The sequence below is a fragment of the Saccostrea cucullata genome, unplaced genomic scaffold (genome assembly GCF_032062105.1).
Source record: "Saccostrea cucullata isolate Sc308-1 unplaced genomic scaffold, CSIRO_AGI_Scuc_v1 ctg1669, whole genome shotgun sequence".
In the NCBI taxonomy this organism is placed as follows: Eukaryota; Metazoa; Mollusca; class Bivalvia; order Ostreida; family Ostreidae; genus Saccostrea; species Saccostrea cuccullata.
In genome coordinates, this window is record NW_026927257.1 from 104,384 (window position 1) to 124,273 (window position 19,890).

Sequence of the window (19,890 nt, forward strand, 5' to 3'; positions counted from 1 at the left end):
ACTGAGCAGATTTAATTTAACTTTAGAGATGTTTGTGTCATTGCAGGTAAGTATACTTTCTAAAACATTTTTTGGGGGTTTTTGTTAGCATTAATTGAGGTAAGACTATCACACAGTTTTGAAGTCAAAAATATATGGTATAGCTTTCGATAAGGTAAGAATGTTTTCTTCCTTGAGCGATGTAAGATTTTTTTCCACTCGACTTAAAAGAAATCCTTTGCTTTTATTTCGAAAATTTAAGTGTTTAAAATGATTATTTTTGAGCAGTAAAAACTTCCGAAATATTTTAATAAAATTGAATTAGTAAGTTATTCGAAAAGTTCATGAAAAACAACATTGTTCGATTTCAAGGAAAAAAAAAAGCCCGGATCCCAAATCTGATGTTTTAAGAGATAGTATGCTCTGATCCCATATTGCATTGTTTCTAGTCTTTTTGAGCCCAATTTCTGTTCATTATCTTCATTTTGAATTAAAACTGACATCCTATCTGAAAAAAAGCGAATCCTTCGTCATGAAAAACAATGGATAACACTGTACACTAAACAAAAATTAACAATTTAGATGTTTAATGTCTTAAATACATGCAAGAGATTTTAAACAATGACGGAATGTAAATGTATATATCAGACTGTTGTTGCTTATCAATTTCTACAGAAGGCCAAAGTCCAAAAACTAAAGCAGCTAGAATACATTTTTTACTGAAGCAAATTGACACAAGTTCATCTCTCATACTGAATTTGTCATCTTTCGACTACTTGGTTTACGCACTGCATATTGCTTTTCAATGTTTATAATGATTGGTTAAAAAATACAACCTCCGGTACCGTCATCCCTATTATAATGATTGTTTATCATTATGAACTTGAAATCCGATAAACCACAGGGTCTTAAAGTTTTCATCTTCTGATCATGTCCCTAGAAAAGACATTTATGGAAACAGGAAAATGTTATTGTAAAGGTGTTGAACTCAACAGTTATATCAAAAACTTTCCAAATTGGTGGAGATATATACCCTTATTACCTACATATAAAATCTATGACTCTAAACTGATTCGAAACCCAAGAATGTGTTCTACGTACAAACATTTTTTAATGGAGACAATCTTTTGACAAACAGTTCAAAACTAGGATATCAATAGTCTCGTTTTAAGGTAACATTTGTAAGTTCGTTGATCTATATAATAACCTTAATAGCAAAATACAAAATATCAAAAAGTCGAATTCATACTTTTTAAGACTATTGCGCGGATCTGTTAAGGTTACAATGAGATATTCTATTATCTTAATCAATGTGACGTCATTAGTAAGCTATATGACGTGAACTTCAGAGATACATGTAAGAATTTCTTAAAATCTGTAGTTATAGAATGATTTTAGGTCCTGAAAAAGGATGAATACATACAAAATATCAATAAAAACAAAGTATGTCGTTTTTAGGAAATATTAATTGCTATGTTTTTGTCTCGGAGATTAAAAAAAAAAAGTCATGAATGTTAATCATCTGAATTTGAAGAGTGAAAATGAAATGTGACATGAATTCATGTAAACAAACAGACGGAATCTGATTTAAAAAAAAACTAACATGAGAATTATGCGTGATTCATGCAGAATTAAAGATTATGGATAAGGTACGCTTATTTATTTTTACAATTTCTACGTATAAGGAAAGCAGACGGTGTTTTACACCAAATCAGTTTTTCCTAGAAACGTTCACTTGAACACTACACCGCATACTTTGAAACATATTTTTTTGTTCTATCGAACGTTCTTCTGCAACAGTTCTTGGAACGTGCAGCTAGAATGGTGTGGCTAACGCCACTTGTTTAATATTCTACGATCTATTATTCAAAATGTTAAGATTTTGGTAAGATCTCAAACGTAGGAGTGCAATAATCATTTATTTGATAGGAGTGTAAGATTGTACATGAAGCAGTGCTGTCCATAGTCTTGAGCTTATTTTATATTACTTTTATTACAAATGGAAATCAATTATGCCCGGGGTAATGTTGAACTTTTTCCCCGTAAGATATATTTTCCAGAGTCTCAACTTGACACAACCTAAAATAAACCGAATCCAAAGCGCACGCCGGGTTTGCTATCTGAGTCCGCTTCGGGTTCCCTCTTAATCCGCTAGGGCTGACCCTGAGCGAACCTGGAGCACGTCAAAAAAAAAAACCCAGAGCGAACGCCGAAAGCAAAACCTTATTTCAGTAGCGTACCAAGGGAGCGAACTGGTATTTGGTTTAACATAGTTGAGGTGTCAATCAAAATTAATGATTGTCAAATCAGCGCATCGACCATTCAGCATGGCAAGGAGATCTTTCAGTTGGGATAAAAGATCACATGCATTGGCCAGTCAGCGCGTTAACCAGTGGACCAGCTTGTTAATCGATATAAGTTTAAAAATCGCACATGTATAAGCAAAGCGTGTTAATGTACAGTGTATTAATTTATAATTAATATCATTATAAGAATATGATTGTATATTGATATATTTTTAATTTACAGGCGACATGTTATATCCAAATTTTTTTTTTTTTTTTGTTTTGTTTTTTGTTTTTTGGAGATAATTAATAGAATTAATAGAATTAATAGAAATCATAGAAATATTATAGAGGAAATTCAGACTGTAATCATTCATACTTATGGCCCAAATTCTAATCACTTATATATATTTCATATTTCATCCATTTCATAACTATAATAGTTCATTAGTTAAAGAGTTTCGTTGCTTGTAATGTTTTGTGTGAAAAGGAAAAAAATAGCCAAAGTGTGAAAAATGAAGAATTTTCCCAGAAATACTCGATTCGTTTTTTCAAACATCAGTCCAGTAATCAATAATAATACGCTTTAAAGAACAGCCGCATAACACATTCCATTTAATGTTTATTTGTTGAATCTAGTCCTTCATCCCTCTGCTGTTTGAGTGAGTCAACAAGGAGGATTCCCTCATATAGCTTCTACTCCTGATAGTCAACAAGTAAATATCCTTCATTTCCTTTATTCGGTACGGCATCAGGTACCTCTGTTCTGTTCTGTTTTGACACATTTATTTTCTTTCTTTTATTTCATAAAAAGAAAAATATCATATATTTTATCAACAAATATATTTCAAAATTCAAAAATTTCGTCAATTGCACCCTTAATCAAATCGGTCAAAATATCGGTGTTCATTTTACCTACCGCTTTAGACAGAATAAAGCGAGTAAGACTGCGGTCACAGTAACTGTTGCTAAGAAAGTCCCAATCGCCACATAAAATCTGAGCTGCCAATCTGGTTCTTCGTGAGTGTTAACTACAAGGCAAGATCATAAAACAAGATTTGAAAAAAAAAAAAACAGAATGGAGAAAGCAATCATTTGATATTGTTTTTATGTATGGGTATTATGATTAGTTTAGTAAAGACATATATACACTTAACAATCAGAATTTTAATTATTTTTTTTTTTGTTAGACTTTTGATGATCTTTAATACAGGTACAAGTGAAACTCCGAGTTTACGTACTGGAAAACCTATCGACAGGGAATTTCATGTTTACATTGATTAAAGATCCCTAAGGAATAGGAGCAGTTGCTATTTTTATACTATTAAAAAGTATCCGTCGAACCCTGTATCTGCAAGGAATTTGACTGATAAAACACATTTATTTATAGTACAGTGCAATGATGTAATGATAAATCCAAATACACCAAACATGCTTATAATGAGGTGTCATGGTCGGACTTATTCTTGTAAGTAGAACGTAAAAATAGTGAAGAATGTCAGATTTATATCGTTCTTCAGTAAAAGAAAATAACAAATTCAGAAAAATATACTCTTACTCAGTAAAAAAAAACTTTATCTACTAAATTCACACTAATATTGTAAGCCAATGACAACTCTTTTGTCGATTTCAAAAGTTTATTAAATAATTCCAATTTACAAATTTTCCGTGAACGTATGGTTTTAGAAATATTCGTTCCTGAAATATGATCAGAAAAGACCAATACCTTTCTATATAGATGTCCAAAGGGTCCGTCCAAAATATAAAGAGTTTAAGACCGAACTCCAAATAAATAGATAAACAAAAGTCCAAAAGAATGATTCCCAAAATCATAAAATGCCAAAGAGATGTAATAATTTGAGAATAAAACCGGGAATAGGAATAAAAGCGGGAATAAAAGCGGGAATGCTCTTTTCTGACTAAAACAGGGCATTTTTTTGCTCAGTGGGTATCCATGGTCCCGGATATAAAAATGCATTTCATTGGCTAATTCACCATCACTAACCACCTACGCTTTGTCCGTAGGTCTGTCCGTTGACCTATGAACCCCAACATGGCACCACCCTTGAATACAGGTAAACAATCATTACTAATTTTTATGGGCTCAGTCCCCATCTTTGCACCACAGGAGTTCTAGCCTTAAGCTCTTTTACTTATTTACTTCAAAGTTCCAAATTTTATTGCTCTTAGTCAAAACTCTTAATAATACCATTGTATTTCCGTTAAAATTTTATTACTTACTATCGATGGGCTTGATTGGTCTATTCGGATCAATTTCATTACAAAATGATCTACCAAATTATAGTGCATTTGAACAACAACAAAATCCAATTTGTTTTGACAAGTTATTAATTGTTTACAAAATTAAAGTCCTTTTTCCAATTATATATCACCGAATCTGCTAATAATAAACTTTCTGATTTAATAAACCTTTATATCATTTTACTTTCACTGCTAATAACTAAAAATGATTATGATATTAATATTGTCTAAGTTTAAAATGTTCAAACAATGTGTCTGTGCTAAACCCTATAGGTTTACAATATCCAGGATTTGAGTTTTCACGCCACTGGCATTCCCGATTTTCTATATGACAAAAGGGGCAGGTACCAGGACAGGGAAGAGAAGAGTTTGGTCAAAAGTACTGTATACAGGAAAATTTTCGCCCCTGTTTTATTTTTGCCCCTTTCGCCCACCGTCATTTTGGGGAATTTAAAACGGGGCGAAATCAATGAATATAGAATAATTTCTCAAACAAAAGTTTGACTCGGCAAACTTAAAGCGGGGCGAAATTTGTTGCAATTGTGAAAGGGCGAAAATAACACGGGGCGAAAATAACCGTGGATACAATATTCAGTACTGCAGTCTTAATTATACATGAAGGAAATTAAACTTTTTTTATTTTTATTACACTATTGGTATTAAGCAATTGATGAAATAATGAAATGAGTACATGGTCTTTAGTAAAGTTTGTTGTTTTGTTTTGTTTTCTTTTTAAACATAAATGGATACTCCTTTCTTACTGAATTTATACTGAGGTCCCTCGTATCCGGGTATATTTTGCAGACATGCTCCTGACTCTATATTACAATAACTACAATTGTAAGGACAGGAGAGAGAGCAATTAAATCCATAATATCCCGACTTGCAACCTATAAATATAAAAACGATCATGTTCTTTGTTAATAATAAAATGTAAAACAAAAAAAAAATCTTAGATGCTAAAAAATTAATTTTCATAACAGAAAAAAATTAATACTGCTGTTTTGGATGATGAAACATAATTTTGATAAATATTTGGTTTTTTTTTCTGTTTTGTAGCGCAATATATAGCTTACCATAAACCTCAATTTCACAGAGATCAGTGACAGCCTTACTGGAATAATCCTCAGGATATTTAACTCCTGGAAGCCTCTCATTATAGAAGATGACGTATTGCCCATGGATTAGACAAGATATATCGAAAACAGTTGGTAGCGTAGATTTAGTGAAATTCGTGTCATGAAAGCAAATGTAGCTATCAGATCGATTGGTTGTATTTGATACATAGATATAAAACCCCAGACTTCTGTGGGCTAACTTATCAGGTGTATCTACAATACAAAAAAGTTTCACAAAGCATTTTTTTCCTACTCAGAGTAAACTCATAACATTCTTTTAGTTTGAAAATTATATGTAACTAGTATTTCAACTGTTTTTTTAGAGTTCAAGAGGCAAAGTATTTAAGATTGTTTATGGAAATATCGGTAAAACTTTGGTTTAAAGTACATTTTATAGCATTATGAAGAATTCTGATTTATATTTGATAGTTTATTTTCCTTATAAGTTAGGAACAGCATCCTTATAAGTGACCTTATTGAAATGTTATATATTCATTAAATATTACCACCAACAATGAAGTTACCATTAATTTAAAATAAATTTTTTCAATTATTATTCTCCTTAATTTATAATCTTAATTCACAATAACTTTAATTATAATTCATTAACGTACCCAACTTGTTATTATCATTTCTTAGATAAATCCTTATGTCATGAATGCTATAGATTGATGTAAGGTTCACCCAAAAAGTGGAAGGACCGTCTTGTCGCCGTGATATAGCGCATTGTCCTCCCTTTCCGTGGAGGTTAGATTTCAATCCGTCGACGGCGTTGCTGGAGTGGTATAATTGGTTTCCTGGCCAATACTGATTTGCTTGCCATGTTGGTTTATTCAAAGCCAGATTCACTGAAATGTCATGTTCTGTATTAACATTAGTTTGTCTATAAATCAGTCTAAAACGTAGAAAGATTTTAAAATTTATTTATTATGTTAATCATTTCACTATAGCACAACTATAGCCTTGATCTAAATTTATTAACCCATGGATTTCGATATCAGTATGAAATATTGAGATCACGCAATTTATTTAACTGATTTCTTGAACAAGTACTACCGATTTTGCAAGTTACACTCTGACAAAAGTCTGATAATGTATAGCGCTGTTTGACTAACACCTGTTTGTTAAAGTTTTTTTTTTAATAAGGCGTAGATTGATGTCTACAAATGTCTTCCTGGTATCTAAAGCCAGAAAGCCGAATCTTCCAACACACTTAAAGCTACAGACAAAATATACCACGTGGAGAACTTTTGAGATCAACAAATTAATGCTTATAATTTGCCAAAAAAAAAAAATCAGGATTCTAATGCCCTACTTGACAAAATAACTATTTACCATGAGAGAGAGAGAGAGAGAGAGAGAGAGAGAGATGGAAAAATTCATACACCTTATACGTTATTATTGACCATTGAATTTATTATTTTTAACCTTGGTGTTAAAATAAAAATATTCAATAATTATTTTTCTTAAAATGTACTTGGAAACAGATGAGGACGGTTTAGCTACATTTGAAGTTGAACTTATTAATAGTTGTATTGCCTGTAATTCAATGCATTAAGGGTTTCTGATAAATACCGTATGGTATGGAAATATGCAATATCTAATTAGTATTTAGTGGATTTCTGTTTTGTTTTTTGTTCGCTTTTTCCCAACCGAATTTGCGAAATAATCTACTCTTAACTGAATCATTATTTAAGTTTAATACACAAATGGTATTTAGTATTTTAGTATTTGGTAAACTGTAGAATAAGTTTATTTTTTCATACATGCGTATAATGTACATCAGGTCTATAAGATAAATGGTCCTCGGAGCAAAAAACATGCCCTGATTGGAGTAAATTAACACTTTAGCATTAAGAAATGAAGTCTTTTACATGTAGAAAGATTAAAGGATGGTTTTGAGATTCATAAATGATATATTTATTTTCCTGATCGACGACAATGTTACTGTGGCGTTAAATACGTATATTTTACTGTGGCAGAACTATGACCCTAATTTTTAAACTATGACCTTTTGGGTTTTAACTGTGGTCCGACTGCAACCTTTAACAGTCAATGGAGAACTGTAGACATTTGACAAAAGATTTTTTTATTCCTTACAAATAACAATCAAACTTATATTTGATTCCCTGGAATTGTAGGTGGGCGAAAAAATGATTTATAAAGTGTAGTTAATGGCATCTTGTGTAAAATATAGACATGTTTTATGTTGAGATAGGACAGATGATTCCTTCAGTCTTACGTAAAAAGTGCATGCACAGACTTCACTGTCTTGAATATTTTGCTTCTTTGAGCATAAAGAGCAGTGATAAGGAATCAGTAAGAAATACCCACGTAAAATATCAAATCCCTAGCTTCAACCAATCAAACATTATTGGAAAAGTTGTTTTTTTTTTTTGGCGGACGAGCAGACAAACAGACAGATAACGTTTAAGCGTCATTATCTGTAAGCATCAAAATGGGCTGGAAAATGATTATTACGGATTTTGCTGTAACTTGGTCAAATAATTACATTATAAGCCCTATTTACAAAAAATATAATTAAAAGTGATCAATTGGTCTTGTTTCCATGGCAACCAGGTTACCCGTTTTTGCACATAGGTGGTAAATGCCTAAAATGATATTTCTTCCCATTAATGTACATTTAATTAAATAAAGGTGATTATTATTAGTTTTTCCTTTGAAATAATTTGTAAATTGTATTTTCTATGCAAAAAACTTGAAAAAAACATTTGGACCTGCCGTTAAATGCCAAATGACATAAGAAATTGCCTTAAAAAGAGGGGGGTTGAACACAACAATGTACACAAAAAACGCAGGAACTGGTGGAATATTCTGATGCTCTGAAGTTCACCTTATACATTTATGAAGAACATATGAAAAATCTGGAGAGGTAATATTTACTTTAAGAAAATAAATTGATTCTAAAGTTTGGAAAAATCTCTAAATTCACATACATTTTCGCCAAGAGTTACTTCCCTTTTCGGAAATCTTTTACTTTATTCGATGAATATGAAAGTAAAAGTACACAGCAGAAAGCAACTTTTAGGAGTAAATACTGTGTGTTTTGGACATTTTCGGGGATTTTAATCCAACTTGTGAAGTATTTAAAATTACCCATTGTTAAATGATTGTTCAGTCTTTACGGTGTCTGACAGATATACATGTTTGATGTGATCAACTTAAAAATGGATTGCATCCTATGAAATTCCTGCCTATGTGACAACAAGTGTTGAATCATTAATAAAAAGTGTTTAAAAACAAATTAAGTAACGTCATTTAAATAGACTTCAGCGCTAAGAGTGGGATAATAAGGTTTTGATGAAGAAATAAGCACGGCAATAAGAATCACTAGGATAGTACCAATGAAATATTTACCACGTACATGTACATTAAAAGTTGCACATATTTTGTATGAGTTTATTATTAATAATAGGGCATGACTATTTATTATAGAAATAACTTTATAGTATACAAACCATAAATAATGAAAAGAATTTAATTATATCATTTATTTATAGTAAAGACATATTATCAATCTTATTAAAATCATATGTTGATGAAAATTATATAAATCATCTGTGAATTAAAATCATATATGTTATTTTAAAAAAAAACTTAAACTAAAGGAATTCTTTATATCACAAAATCTAAATATTTCAATTGTGTGCTTGAAAAAAAAAAGAGGGGAGGGGGTTAAAAATTATTGCCATGCAAGGTATTTCATCAATTTTTTAAAGAATTAATTTCATGAATTTATCATTAAAAAAAAAATATATCGGTAATTAATTTTATTTTATTTTAAATGTTGATCTTATGATATCACATCGCTAAACTGAAAACGTGACAAATCTGCAATTTTCTTTTAGATTTCAATTTGTGTGCAGGACTGAAATTTGTTGTTGCAAATTTTTTTAATGGGGATCGATGATCGTGGGTGAATGTACCCTTTTATTCGAACTTGAAATTATTCCAAAAATAATATTAATACCAGATTATTTTATTGCGTCAAAGAAAATATAAATTATTTAAATATTAAGAGTTTTTGTCAAAGCAAACACTGTCAAAGTTGAATTGAAGTCAAATTTATAATAAAGTATGTAAATTTTACTTAAACAATGTATAATGAAGGAAAACGTTAAGATTTATAGGAAATGTGGCAATTTTCAGCGGAGAGGAGTTCCATTCAAGTACATGCCGAAATTGGGGATATGTGAAATTGTCGATGTTGAAATCATAGATTTATGTGCCCAAATTATAGCTGAGAAAGAAACATATTATATTTGATTTTGTAATATTTTATGAAGATATGTCAGTATTCTATGTATCACAGACTTTATGTTCTGGAAAGCATATCATTTGGAAGCTTTCCAAATACTGAGTATTTTTAAATTAAAAAAAATATTTAACTTGAAAAAAATATTAATACAAATAAATCAAATCCACTTTTTTTAAAATTTTGGTGGTGGATTGGGTAACATTTTTTGACCCCCCCTCAATTTACCCCCCCCCCCCCCCCTTCAGAAAACTATTTCAGATAATTATATTTTTCTCACTTGGAGTCCAAATGAGGTTCTCTGTTGATTGAATTTCAAAAGCTTATAGGGAGTTCACTCCCAACGGACATAGCCCCTACGGACAGTGGTTTGGACCTAGTAAGAGCAGTGGTGGTTTGTAATTATATGCTTTCCATCTGCATAATTGCACTTTCCCTTATACTTATTTTAACCCTGTGCCTTTATGAGGAAGAACAAAATCACATAATCTTTAAATTACATACTAGATTTTGATTGTCTTTCTTAATGTTTATGAAAGACACTTATATTTGCTGGGAAAACGTCAACGATTTTTTTTAGTCCCTTACCGGTGAAATCAAGGGGAACTTAAGTTTCCTCTGCGTCTGTCCGTCCGTCCGTCCGTCTGTCTAGCTGTCCGACCGTCTGTCTGTCCCTGTCTGTCTGCCAGTCTGTCCCACTTTGTTTTCCGCACTTTTTTCTAAACGCTTGCAGATATTGAGATAAAGAATGAATCGTTTAAACGCCCACATTTGGCCCCCCGATAATTTACAAAAAATAAGTTTAAAGAATTTCTACATATTTTTGTCTTAATCTTTTCATCAAACATTGTAGTTTATTAATTTTATTTTCAATTTTCACTTACTTGCACTGTAATTGGGTATTGATCTGATTAATATAGTAGGGGTACGTTGTTTACATCGATTTCCCATAGACTTTAGGCCACACCCCCATCTTGAAAGCCCAATTTTTATATGAGCGCATTGATGTTTCAAGTTGTAGTAAATAGGGTCAACGTAAAGAGATAAACTTGACATTTTAATTCATGAAAGAAATTGAAACAGTCATGCGCTCACATGTTATTTTTCAAAAAGGTGCAAAATCACGGGTACCTGTCTCTATAGTAAGGGCACCTTGTTTACAAATTTCAACCGGCCTTTGACCTCATGAATAACAAAGCATTGAACACGTGACTCAAATCTACATGTATTCACTTTCATGCTTTGAGCAGATCAATGCGACATCGTGTCCAGTGTTGCGAGCTATCGATGGTAAAATCCTTTTCAAATAGGTACATGTAATTAGAATTTAAAGTACCATGGGATAAAATTTCTTTAAAACGGTATATTTAAGACTAGTTCGCATTTTTATTAACTTGTTATTTCAGTCAATTTTGTTTGATTTTTTCACGGTATTTATCAATATATTTTGGAGGCTTGTAGCATAAAGCTTGTATTTACTGCTTATATCTCATTAATACAGAATTTGAAAAAAAAATACAGAGAGCATATATATTATCAATTTGCATACATGTACATCACATCAACGTTACGTTCATTGACTCTTGGAAGATAAAAAAAATTACGATCGTTATTTGAAAAAAAAAAGGAAAACTCCGGGTTTCATCTGACGACGCTACAATTGTTATAACCTACATCGGCACAAAATCTAAGAACAATGAAAGATTTAAATTAGTATGTAACAATAAATCGAATGAAAAAAAGCGTAATTTTTTTTTAAATGGTTCATTGTTTATCTCACTAGAGGAAGAGATTTTTTTTAACAATGCAATCTGGAATGTACAAAGTACACATGTCTAACACTGAAGGTTTTTTTTATATCCAGCAACGATAATATTGACGTTAAACTGACGTTTAATTTTCACTTTCATGCGAATTTATTTTTCATACACAGAGTGAAGTTTTATATCAAAATTCAACCGCATTTGTTGTAGCACACCAACTTCGCAAAATTGTATATACATGTAGGTACATGATATGATATAATTATTCACGTGAATGTAAAAAGCAAATTAATTATAAGCTTTAATGGATTGATTATTATCTCTATCAAAATAAAGTTTTAATTATGAAAAAGAGTGAATCCTGCATTATACGTTCTATTCACAAATTCCGTTGCGTGTATTTATATATAAATAATTTGACTAATTTCTAATAAATAAATATATATATCTCGTAATTTAAGCAGGAAAAAAATTAAGGGGGATGTACGGCCACCTTTAGTGCAGTGAGAACAAAATGTAAACATTTCTTCAATGGCTAAAGTATATTATATTTTGATCAAATTTTAAGTCTTTATGATAAAGATACAATAAATATGCATAACTGAATGCATGTTGTGCATATATAATCTATACTTTTGCAGAAAAATGCTTTTGATATGCTCCTTAGAACTGCGCAGCTACAGAATTCAGCAGAGCCTTAAAAAATCCAAAAAAATTCGCAAACTGTGCATTAATGTTCTCTCTACAACCATTTGTTGAGAAAATATCTAAATTTTGCACTTTTAAATGATAATTTGAAGTTCAAAACAAGGTATCGTTGTCTTCAAAAAGAGTGTAAAGAACCTTGAAAGTAGTTCATTGATAGCAGCACATGGTCTATTTTTAGCACAAAATTTTGTTTTCCAGACCTCTTCTTAATATGGAGGGACATAACAATCTTTAAATGTAGAAGAGAATTACAGTTGCAAAATATTTCAAATAATATGAACACTTTTAAAAGAGGAAATGTTTTATAGTGTGGCTTGAAGTAATTTATTTAGTATTATTATCGAACAGTTGTTAAATAGTGTACGTATTGTTATAAACTCTTTGATTCCAGGTAAGGAAAAATGAGCACCATCAAAGTTAAGAATTAAGAGTTTGTAAGTTTGCCACAGATAACTTATAATATCTATCAAAAGTTTAATTATCACCAATAAAACACAAAGAAATAAAACACATAAAATCGATATGAAAAACCTTGTGTTAGTACCTACTAGTAAGAGGGGTGATCAAAAAGTTCTCGAACTATCTCTATAATTTAGATTAGAAACAAATTTGGTGCACACACAAGTTCTATAAATAGCATATGCTGAATAAAGTTTTGCTCACAATGTGAAAATGAAGTCATTATGCAGGTACTTGTGACGAAAAATGGTTGTCTCAGTGGAACTCATTCAACAAACGACTAAAATATTTATGCTTAAAAATGCCTTTGAAGTAGCGTATAAGAATTTGTTCATAGTTTATTATGACAAATGACTTCCTAAAAATTCAATCAATGATTGGATAGATCGTTTTAGTGAAGGAAGGCAGATGGTTGAATATGACTTGTTATGTTGCCCGGTGAAAGCAAGTTTGAAAAGGGGTTTGTTTTTAATTAAGCAATATGCTATCAAAGATCTCCAATTTACACTTTGAAAAATACTTGAATATTTCAACAATAATATAACTATAAAATGCCTAAGATATCGTTTACTTTTGATCACCCCCCCCCCCCCCGTATACTCTGTCAAATAAACATTTACAATTTTCATTACAGCGACATTTGAAAAGGAATAAAAATCATTCAGAGTGGGTTAGGAGATTTAATGAATAAAATACTTTTTTTTTCTATTTGCGCATTTTGTCAAAATTACAATTTTACAGAGTAAAGAAAAAAAATCAACATAATGAAATACTTTATACCATCTTTAAAATGACGTTTGGTGGTCCTCACAACTCTGAGAAAAATTATTGGGTCCGTATTTATAGGTGAGAAAAAATTTCCTTAAAGTTTAAACATATTTGTTGACATATTTGTTGACGGAAGAAAAAAAATCCTGTAATTGGGATGTAAAATAAAATTGAGTCGGGCCATTTCTAGGCAGTAGATCGGGAGAGAGGGCAACCAAATATTTTTATAAAAAATGGTCTTGAATGGTCACATACTTAGTAATGCAAACTATTTGAATCTTTGGTACTATTTTGAAAAAAGAACATAGGATTATGGGGGTGGGGGTGGGGGGGGGGGGGTGGGGGGGTAGTCTCTCATTTTTTTGCGATGATAGACATAGCATATGCAATGGACCTTTCTTTGCAAACATTGTGCTTGCTTCTAAATTTCAAAGAAATAACTCAATATATTTTATCAAGCTTCGTATGTTCAATGAGCGAGAGCTTACAACGTTGTCAACCTAGTGAGACATGATGCGTTTTTATGTCCAAACATTACTCCATACAATGTGTTGGTTATTGCAAACAATCAAGCTATTTATGTGAGGTGCCTGTAGGAAATCATATAACTGCATAATTTTTCTATCTAACTGCTAAACAAAATAGACATATGTACCAACTTTTCGAATGTAAGACATGTAATTACAATTTGTTTTTCATGCACCGCATATTGTTTAACATTTTCAAATTAAATGCGAAGCATCCTCCTTACAGTGCCCCATTTTAAAATAACTTCTATCGCCACAGAAAAAAGACCCGACGTAAACACATATGTTTAGGACATTTTTTATCTTTTTTCTTGAGTTTTAAAGAAACCAACAAATTATCAAGACTTGTTCCCTGAAAAATTAAATATAATCATGGTAATAAACGCATCTATCCACAGCAGATATATGCACATGCCAACCACGTGCTCAGTGTAATAATATTAACGAGGAAACTCGAGCTGTAAACAGAACAGTTTTTCCCGATTTGCTGGAGTGGGGTTAAAATCACGTTTTTCCATTAATCAGACGAAGCGATGCAACAAATAAAAGTAGTAAGTAATATTACCTGATGATTATAACTTAGTAATTTCTTGTCTTGATGTTATTATGGTCGCATTTATTCTAAAATCAATGTTATTCAAACTCTGTGTGACAGAGGAATGGCGGACGAAATAAACACATGGCCTCAGAAAGACACACATATGAAAAATCAAATTTTCAAGAATTATGCATAATGACAAGAAAAAGCGAAACAAATGGTTGTAGCCATATTATCAATGAATCAAACTAACACCATTTTCAATGCATTTTTCATCTCGTGAATGCTGTAGCTGCGCAGTTCTACCATGATTAATTTCCTCCTAATTAAAACAAAATAAACTTAATTATTTACTAATTTTGGTCTCTAACAGTAGGTAACTAGTGCATTAGCACTTTGAGTAACTTTGGGCTAGTTTAGACGAGTATTAAGCGCATTCTTGGTATTTCTTATTTCACACCAGACTAGATCCAATATGGCTTGTACATCCCCCTTAAGCCTGACAAATTAAAAAAAAAGGATGCTTATATGAGTTCAGTCTCTTGCACTAAAAAGGGGGCTTTTAGGGTCACTTCATCATAAAATGTAGTACACTTCGAACACACGCTAGTGTATTCATACTAATCGCACGCTTGAGAGACGCCCCGCCTTCCCATTCAAATGCTAATACTACAATGGCCTATATATATAGCGAATGTCGAAGTTTTACTGTGAAAATTGTGACTTTATTTAATCGATATCGTGTACAGTGAACCCTCAGATATCCGGACGCCAGATATCCGAATGCTTCAGTATCCGGACGATTTTTCATCGGAACGAAATTTTTAAATGTTATTTTGTCTTGTTTAACTGGTGATTCAGATATCCGGATGCTTCACATATCCGGACAAATTGACTGGGAACCAAAGTGTCCGGATAAATGAGGGTCCACTGTATATATTAAAAGTCTCTTTCCTAAAAAAAATCTTTATAAGTATCTATGCAGATTATACGTGAAGACTTTTGCTATAAGATAACAATGTTCTTATTTAAAAGGGTAAAATCCTGCATTTAAAAAGGGGCGAGATTGCAGTCTTAAGAGGATTCATTCTTTTGATATGTGGGTGTATCTGGATGAGTTACAGATAAAATTTGAATTTCGCATCGCTTCATTGGTTTTTGATGGCATTTTGAATTTTTCACATTTGTTTAATTGAGATCGGATTCATGCTGCCTAACTTCCGATGGTCGACATAGATGTGAAGCGAGAAAAAAGACGGTGGAAAAATGAATTAAATATTCGTCTTAATGTGGATAATTTTATTAGGTGTAAGGCACCCACAACCTCGAAATCAACCAGTTCTACCTTGGACATACCTTTTGCATATTATTAAATGACATCCTGAAGAAAAACTCAATTTCACAAAGGGGAACCCGGTAGGGGACATATATTGCTTATGCAATACTATCAGAATGCTTGTTTAACGGACAGACAGTGTCTGACACGCGGATAAACAGGAAGTTGACATCAGATTTAACCTCAAATGTTACCCCCCATGTATATGACATGCCTCAGCAAATACTGTGCTAAAATTTCAAGCATCTTCAATGAATAGCTAAGTTGCTGAGAAAACTGCAACCGGACATTTGTTACATACACACACACATGCAGACAGACAGACGAACGGACTGACACACAAAGGTAAATCAGCATACCGCCCTCTCCTTCGTAGCTGTGGTATAATAATTCCTTACGAAAGTAACAGCAAATGATCATTTGAACAACATTGAAAACAAGTTGAATCGAGGAGGGGGGGGGGGCACTCTTGACTATGTGCTTGTCCTAAACTAAGAAGAGCATGTACAGGGTATATAAACTATATTTGTTTCAATTAATAAACCAAGTTGATTCCAAAAGATTTTATGTAGGTATTTATTGTTTCCATGGAAACAAATCCTGCTGCAGTAATTCAAATATATGAGATTAGTTTAAGTTTGAGTTCATCTGTTTTTTTTTCCCGCTAAAGAAATTAGAAGTATAATCAAAAACTGGTGCTAAGAGTTTCGTATATTGGTACATCAATAATTGTTTAGATCATTCCTGAATTATTTGGTTACCAGAGCAACTTTTTTCTTTTTAATTATGAATTTCTATTTTCATGTTAGTGAAATGACAAGGTTCACATGGTTTATTGAATTTATTTCATTGAAGAAGAGATATAATCGTTCAATAAAGCAGTAGATTTTGTAGATTAAACATATCAATGAAAAGGATTTTCCTGAGTTATTGGCTGCAATAGCAACCATTTTTCAAAATAAATTATGAATTACTATTTTGATATTTAGTGAAATACAATTAAATTAAATTTATTTTATTGAAAATGAGAAAAAATCATGAATGAAGCTTTTATATAATATCTGTTTTATACTTGTCAGTATCACAAAAATTGTGATAGCAACCATTATAAGGAAGTGTTCAAAACTGTTTGGTTACCATAGCAACGTGATTTTTAGACGGTTGAATTTTTTATTTATTGCTTTTTTTAAATGTACATAAGTGAAGAAAACAAACATAATAAGTGTTATCTATTTATTGAAGAAATCAAATCATGCACTGGGGCCTCAGATTCTGCATAATGATAACGTCAATAGCCACAGTGATTTTTCCTGACTTTTTGATTGCTATAGTAACACATTATTTTTGTTTGATTTATAAACTTACATTTTTATCATTTGTTTTTAAAATTAAAAGATTAAGAAGTGTGATTTGTTTTACTTTTGATTTTTTTAAAGCTATAATATACAAAAAGCAGCCATATGTTGAATCTACAAATTAATCCGAAATCTCCATCGCAACAGTTTTGATTTTCATTTTATTTTATTTAAAGAAATATTAACTCTTCAGAAATTTAATATTTTGTTAAGTAAGGAATGGACTTTTCAGTAATGGTAGTTGTTTGATATGGATTGCCCTCGTTTTCTTGCTACTACGCTTAGAAAATGCCAAAAATTACCAACTGCTGAATAATTTCATCAGTTGTGGTAGTTACTTCAACAACTATTCTATCAGAGCAGGCAACAATTAAATCTGTAAATAATATGCAGAAAATACAAATTTATGATGAAGATGGTATAATTTCAGTCGGTTGCTCTGTATTTTTGGCCTCAAAATGGTGGTTTTGGTAACCATGGCAACCGGGACTCAAAATAAAAAAAAATGAACCAAAAAATGTCTATACATGGTGTTTCTACATTGCATGCAAAAAAATCAGCAAAATCTGTGATGTACCATTTCCAAGTTTTTTTTCTGAATGCTTTGATTCTTACAGAGAATGACTCTTTAATGTATGACCCAGGATCATCGATTAAGATTGTGTATTAAAAAACTTACCATAAGCACGACATTGTGTACAAAACACTGCAAATGTCAAACACAATATTCCCACACTAGTTAGCGTCATTTCAATTATTGTCTTAACTGTCGGTTGGTATAAAGAAATACTGCGGAAAATGAATATGAGAGCTACTTTATATAAGTTGCTGAAAAGTCTTTTTCATATTAAACTTATGAATATGCATAGATTTTTAAAACAAAGATAAAAAATATATATATATAATTGTTTATTATATACAGGATATGTCAGCTCAAACGCTGAGGGGAAAAACATAATAACACTTAAGCATCAGACTTTCACCACTGTTACTGCCAAGTACCGATTGCATAATTAACACTTAAGGTCAGATGATACAAACTTTGGTCATAAATCTTGGATCATGTTTTAATGAATAAAATGATAAATTTTACAGCGTACCTTTGATTTTTGTTTTCAAAATTGCACAGAAATGGAATTTGAAGTGAGAAAAAATGTTTGTGAAGAATAATAAGGATATTTTCAGAAGGTAGAATTTTGAACATCACAGAAGTTTTACAATATTCTAGCAATTTATTATTTGCATCAGTTACTATGGAATTATGTTAAAAAAAATCCACATATCAATCCCCGCATCCATTTTTTTTATATCATCTGCGCTTAAGCTACACTTTCATTGTTTTGTGTTGTGAAGATTTCTTATAACGTAACTTTGCAATTAAGGTTTAATACTATATGACCACAACAGTGGATCATCGACACTCTTAATAAAACATTTTGTGTATTTGTAAAAAAAAAATAATTAGAACCAATAGCCTGCCATCATAGTGTATGCATTAATCAATCAATTTCTTTGAACTTAATTTGGATCTAATGAAAAGATCGCCTATAGTCTTGTGATTGCTGTATGCCACCATAGGGGGTGTTTGAATAATTCTTTGCATACATTGTCATCTAGTATATAACCCCAATATTTAATAAGTCGTTTCCTTAACCCATTTCTTCATGGGTTAAACTTGGTAACAAAAACGTTGGGTACAGCCTTCTTGTTGTTTTTCATCTTTAATTTTTTAAAAGAAAATGCAGAAATATGTAAAAAAACAGCTACTTTATATAAGTTACTGCAAAGTGTATATTTTCAAACTAAGTATAAACATGAAATATATGCATAAATTTTTAAAACAAAAATAAAACAATCACAAACACCTAGAATTGTTAATTCCATACAGGATATCACCAATGCCTCATAACCCTTGATGTAAGCGGAAATCGAAATTCACAAGTTAACACGTTATAAAGTTATCATCAAAACCTATGCAGCTCTCTCACATCCAAAAGCTGAATTACTGCCAAGTACCTAAAAAAAAATAAAATAAAGAAATAAAAAATTAACACTTAAGGTCACCACAACAAAGGAATACAAACTTTGTGCACCAACTAAATCTTGGATGCAACATGTTTGCCGTATTGAATAAAATGATAAGTTTTACAGCGTATCTTTGAATTTTGTTTTCAAAGTTGCACAAAAATTAAATTTGAAGTGAGAAAAAATGTTTGTAAAGAATAATAAGAATATTTTCACTTTACTAAGGGTAATGAATTTTGAACATGCCACAGAAGCTTCTTACAATATTCTGAAAAAACAATTTATTACATTGTATTTCCCGACAAAGCATCAATTGCTCATTTGAAATTAAAAATGTAGAAGAAAAAAAAATCCACATATCTAAGGAAGAAAATTCAAAATTTTTTTTTATCATTCCCCTGAGCTAAAATAAATTTGGTACACTGTTTTATATCTTTTGAAACAAAATAAAGCCGAATGCCAGTCTTTGTTACTCCTCACTAAGATATTGA

At 31.3% G+C, this 19,890-nt stretch overlaps 1 protein-coding gene across 2 annotated transcripts; it reads right to left on the bottom strand.

The window, feature by feature from the left end:
• Positions 1-2,705: 2,705 nt before the first annotated feature.
• On the bottom strand, positions 2,706-18,188 carry LOC134273881 (uncharacterized). 2 transcript variants are annotated; one of them, XM_062756099.1, is made up of 6 exons: positions 18,054-18,188; positions 6,259-6,492; positions 5,603-5,857; positions 5,288-5,416; positions 3,184-3,295; positions 2,706-3,060 (listed from the first exon to the last, which is right to left on the bottom strand). In XM_062756099.1, exons 1-6 carry the CDS (start codon positions 18,121-18,123, stop codon positions 2,961-2,963), a joined length of 900 nt encoding a protein of 299 aa, XP_062612083.1. In that variant the 5' UTR covers positions 18,124-18,188; the 3' UTR covers positions 2,706-2,960. The 2 variants fall into 2 exon arrangements, with proteins under 2 accessions (XP_062612083.1, XP_062612084.1); XM_062756100.1 differs by lacking the exon at positions 6,259-6,492 and having other exon boundaries at positions 18,054-18,172.
• Between the last annotated feature and the right edge of the window lie 1,702 nt (positions 18,189-19,890).

Excerpts from the sequence above, each read along its gene's own strand:
- LOC134273881 (XM_062756099.1), bottom strand. The coding sequence starts at position 18,123 with ATGACGCTAACTAGTGTGGGAATATTGTGTTTGACATTTGCAGTGTTT. Across the intron at positions 6,493-18,053 it reads TACACAATGTCGTGCTTATG|TGAATCTGGCTTTGAATAAA; the intron begins GTAAGTTTTTTA and ends ATGACATTTCAG. Across the intron at positions 3,061-3,183 it reads GCTTTATTCTGTCTAAAGCG|AAAGAAAATAAATGTGTCAA; the intron begins GTAGGTAAAATG and ends ATGAAATAAAAG.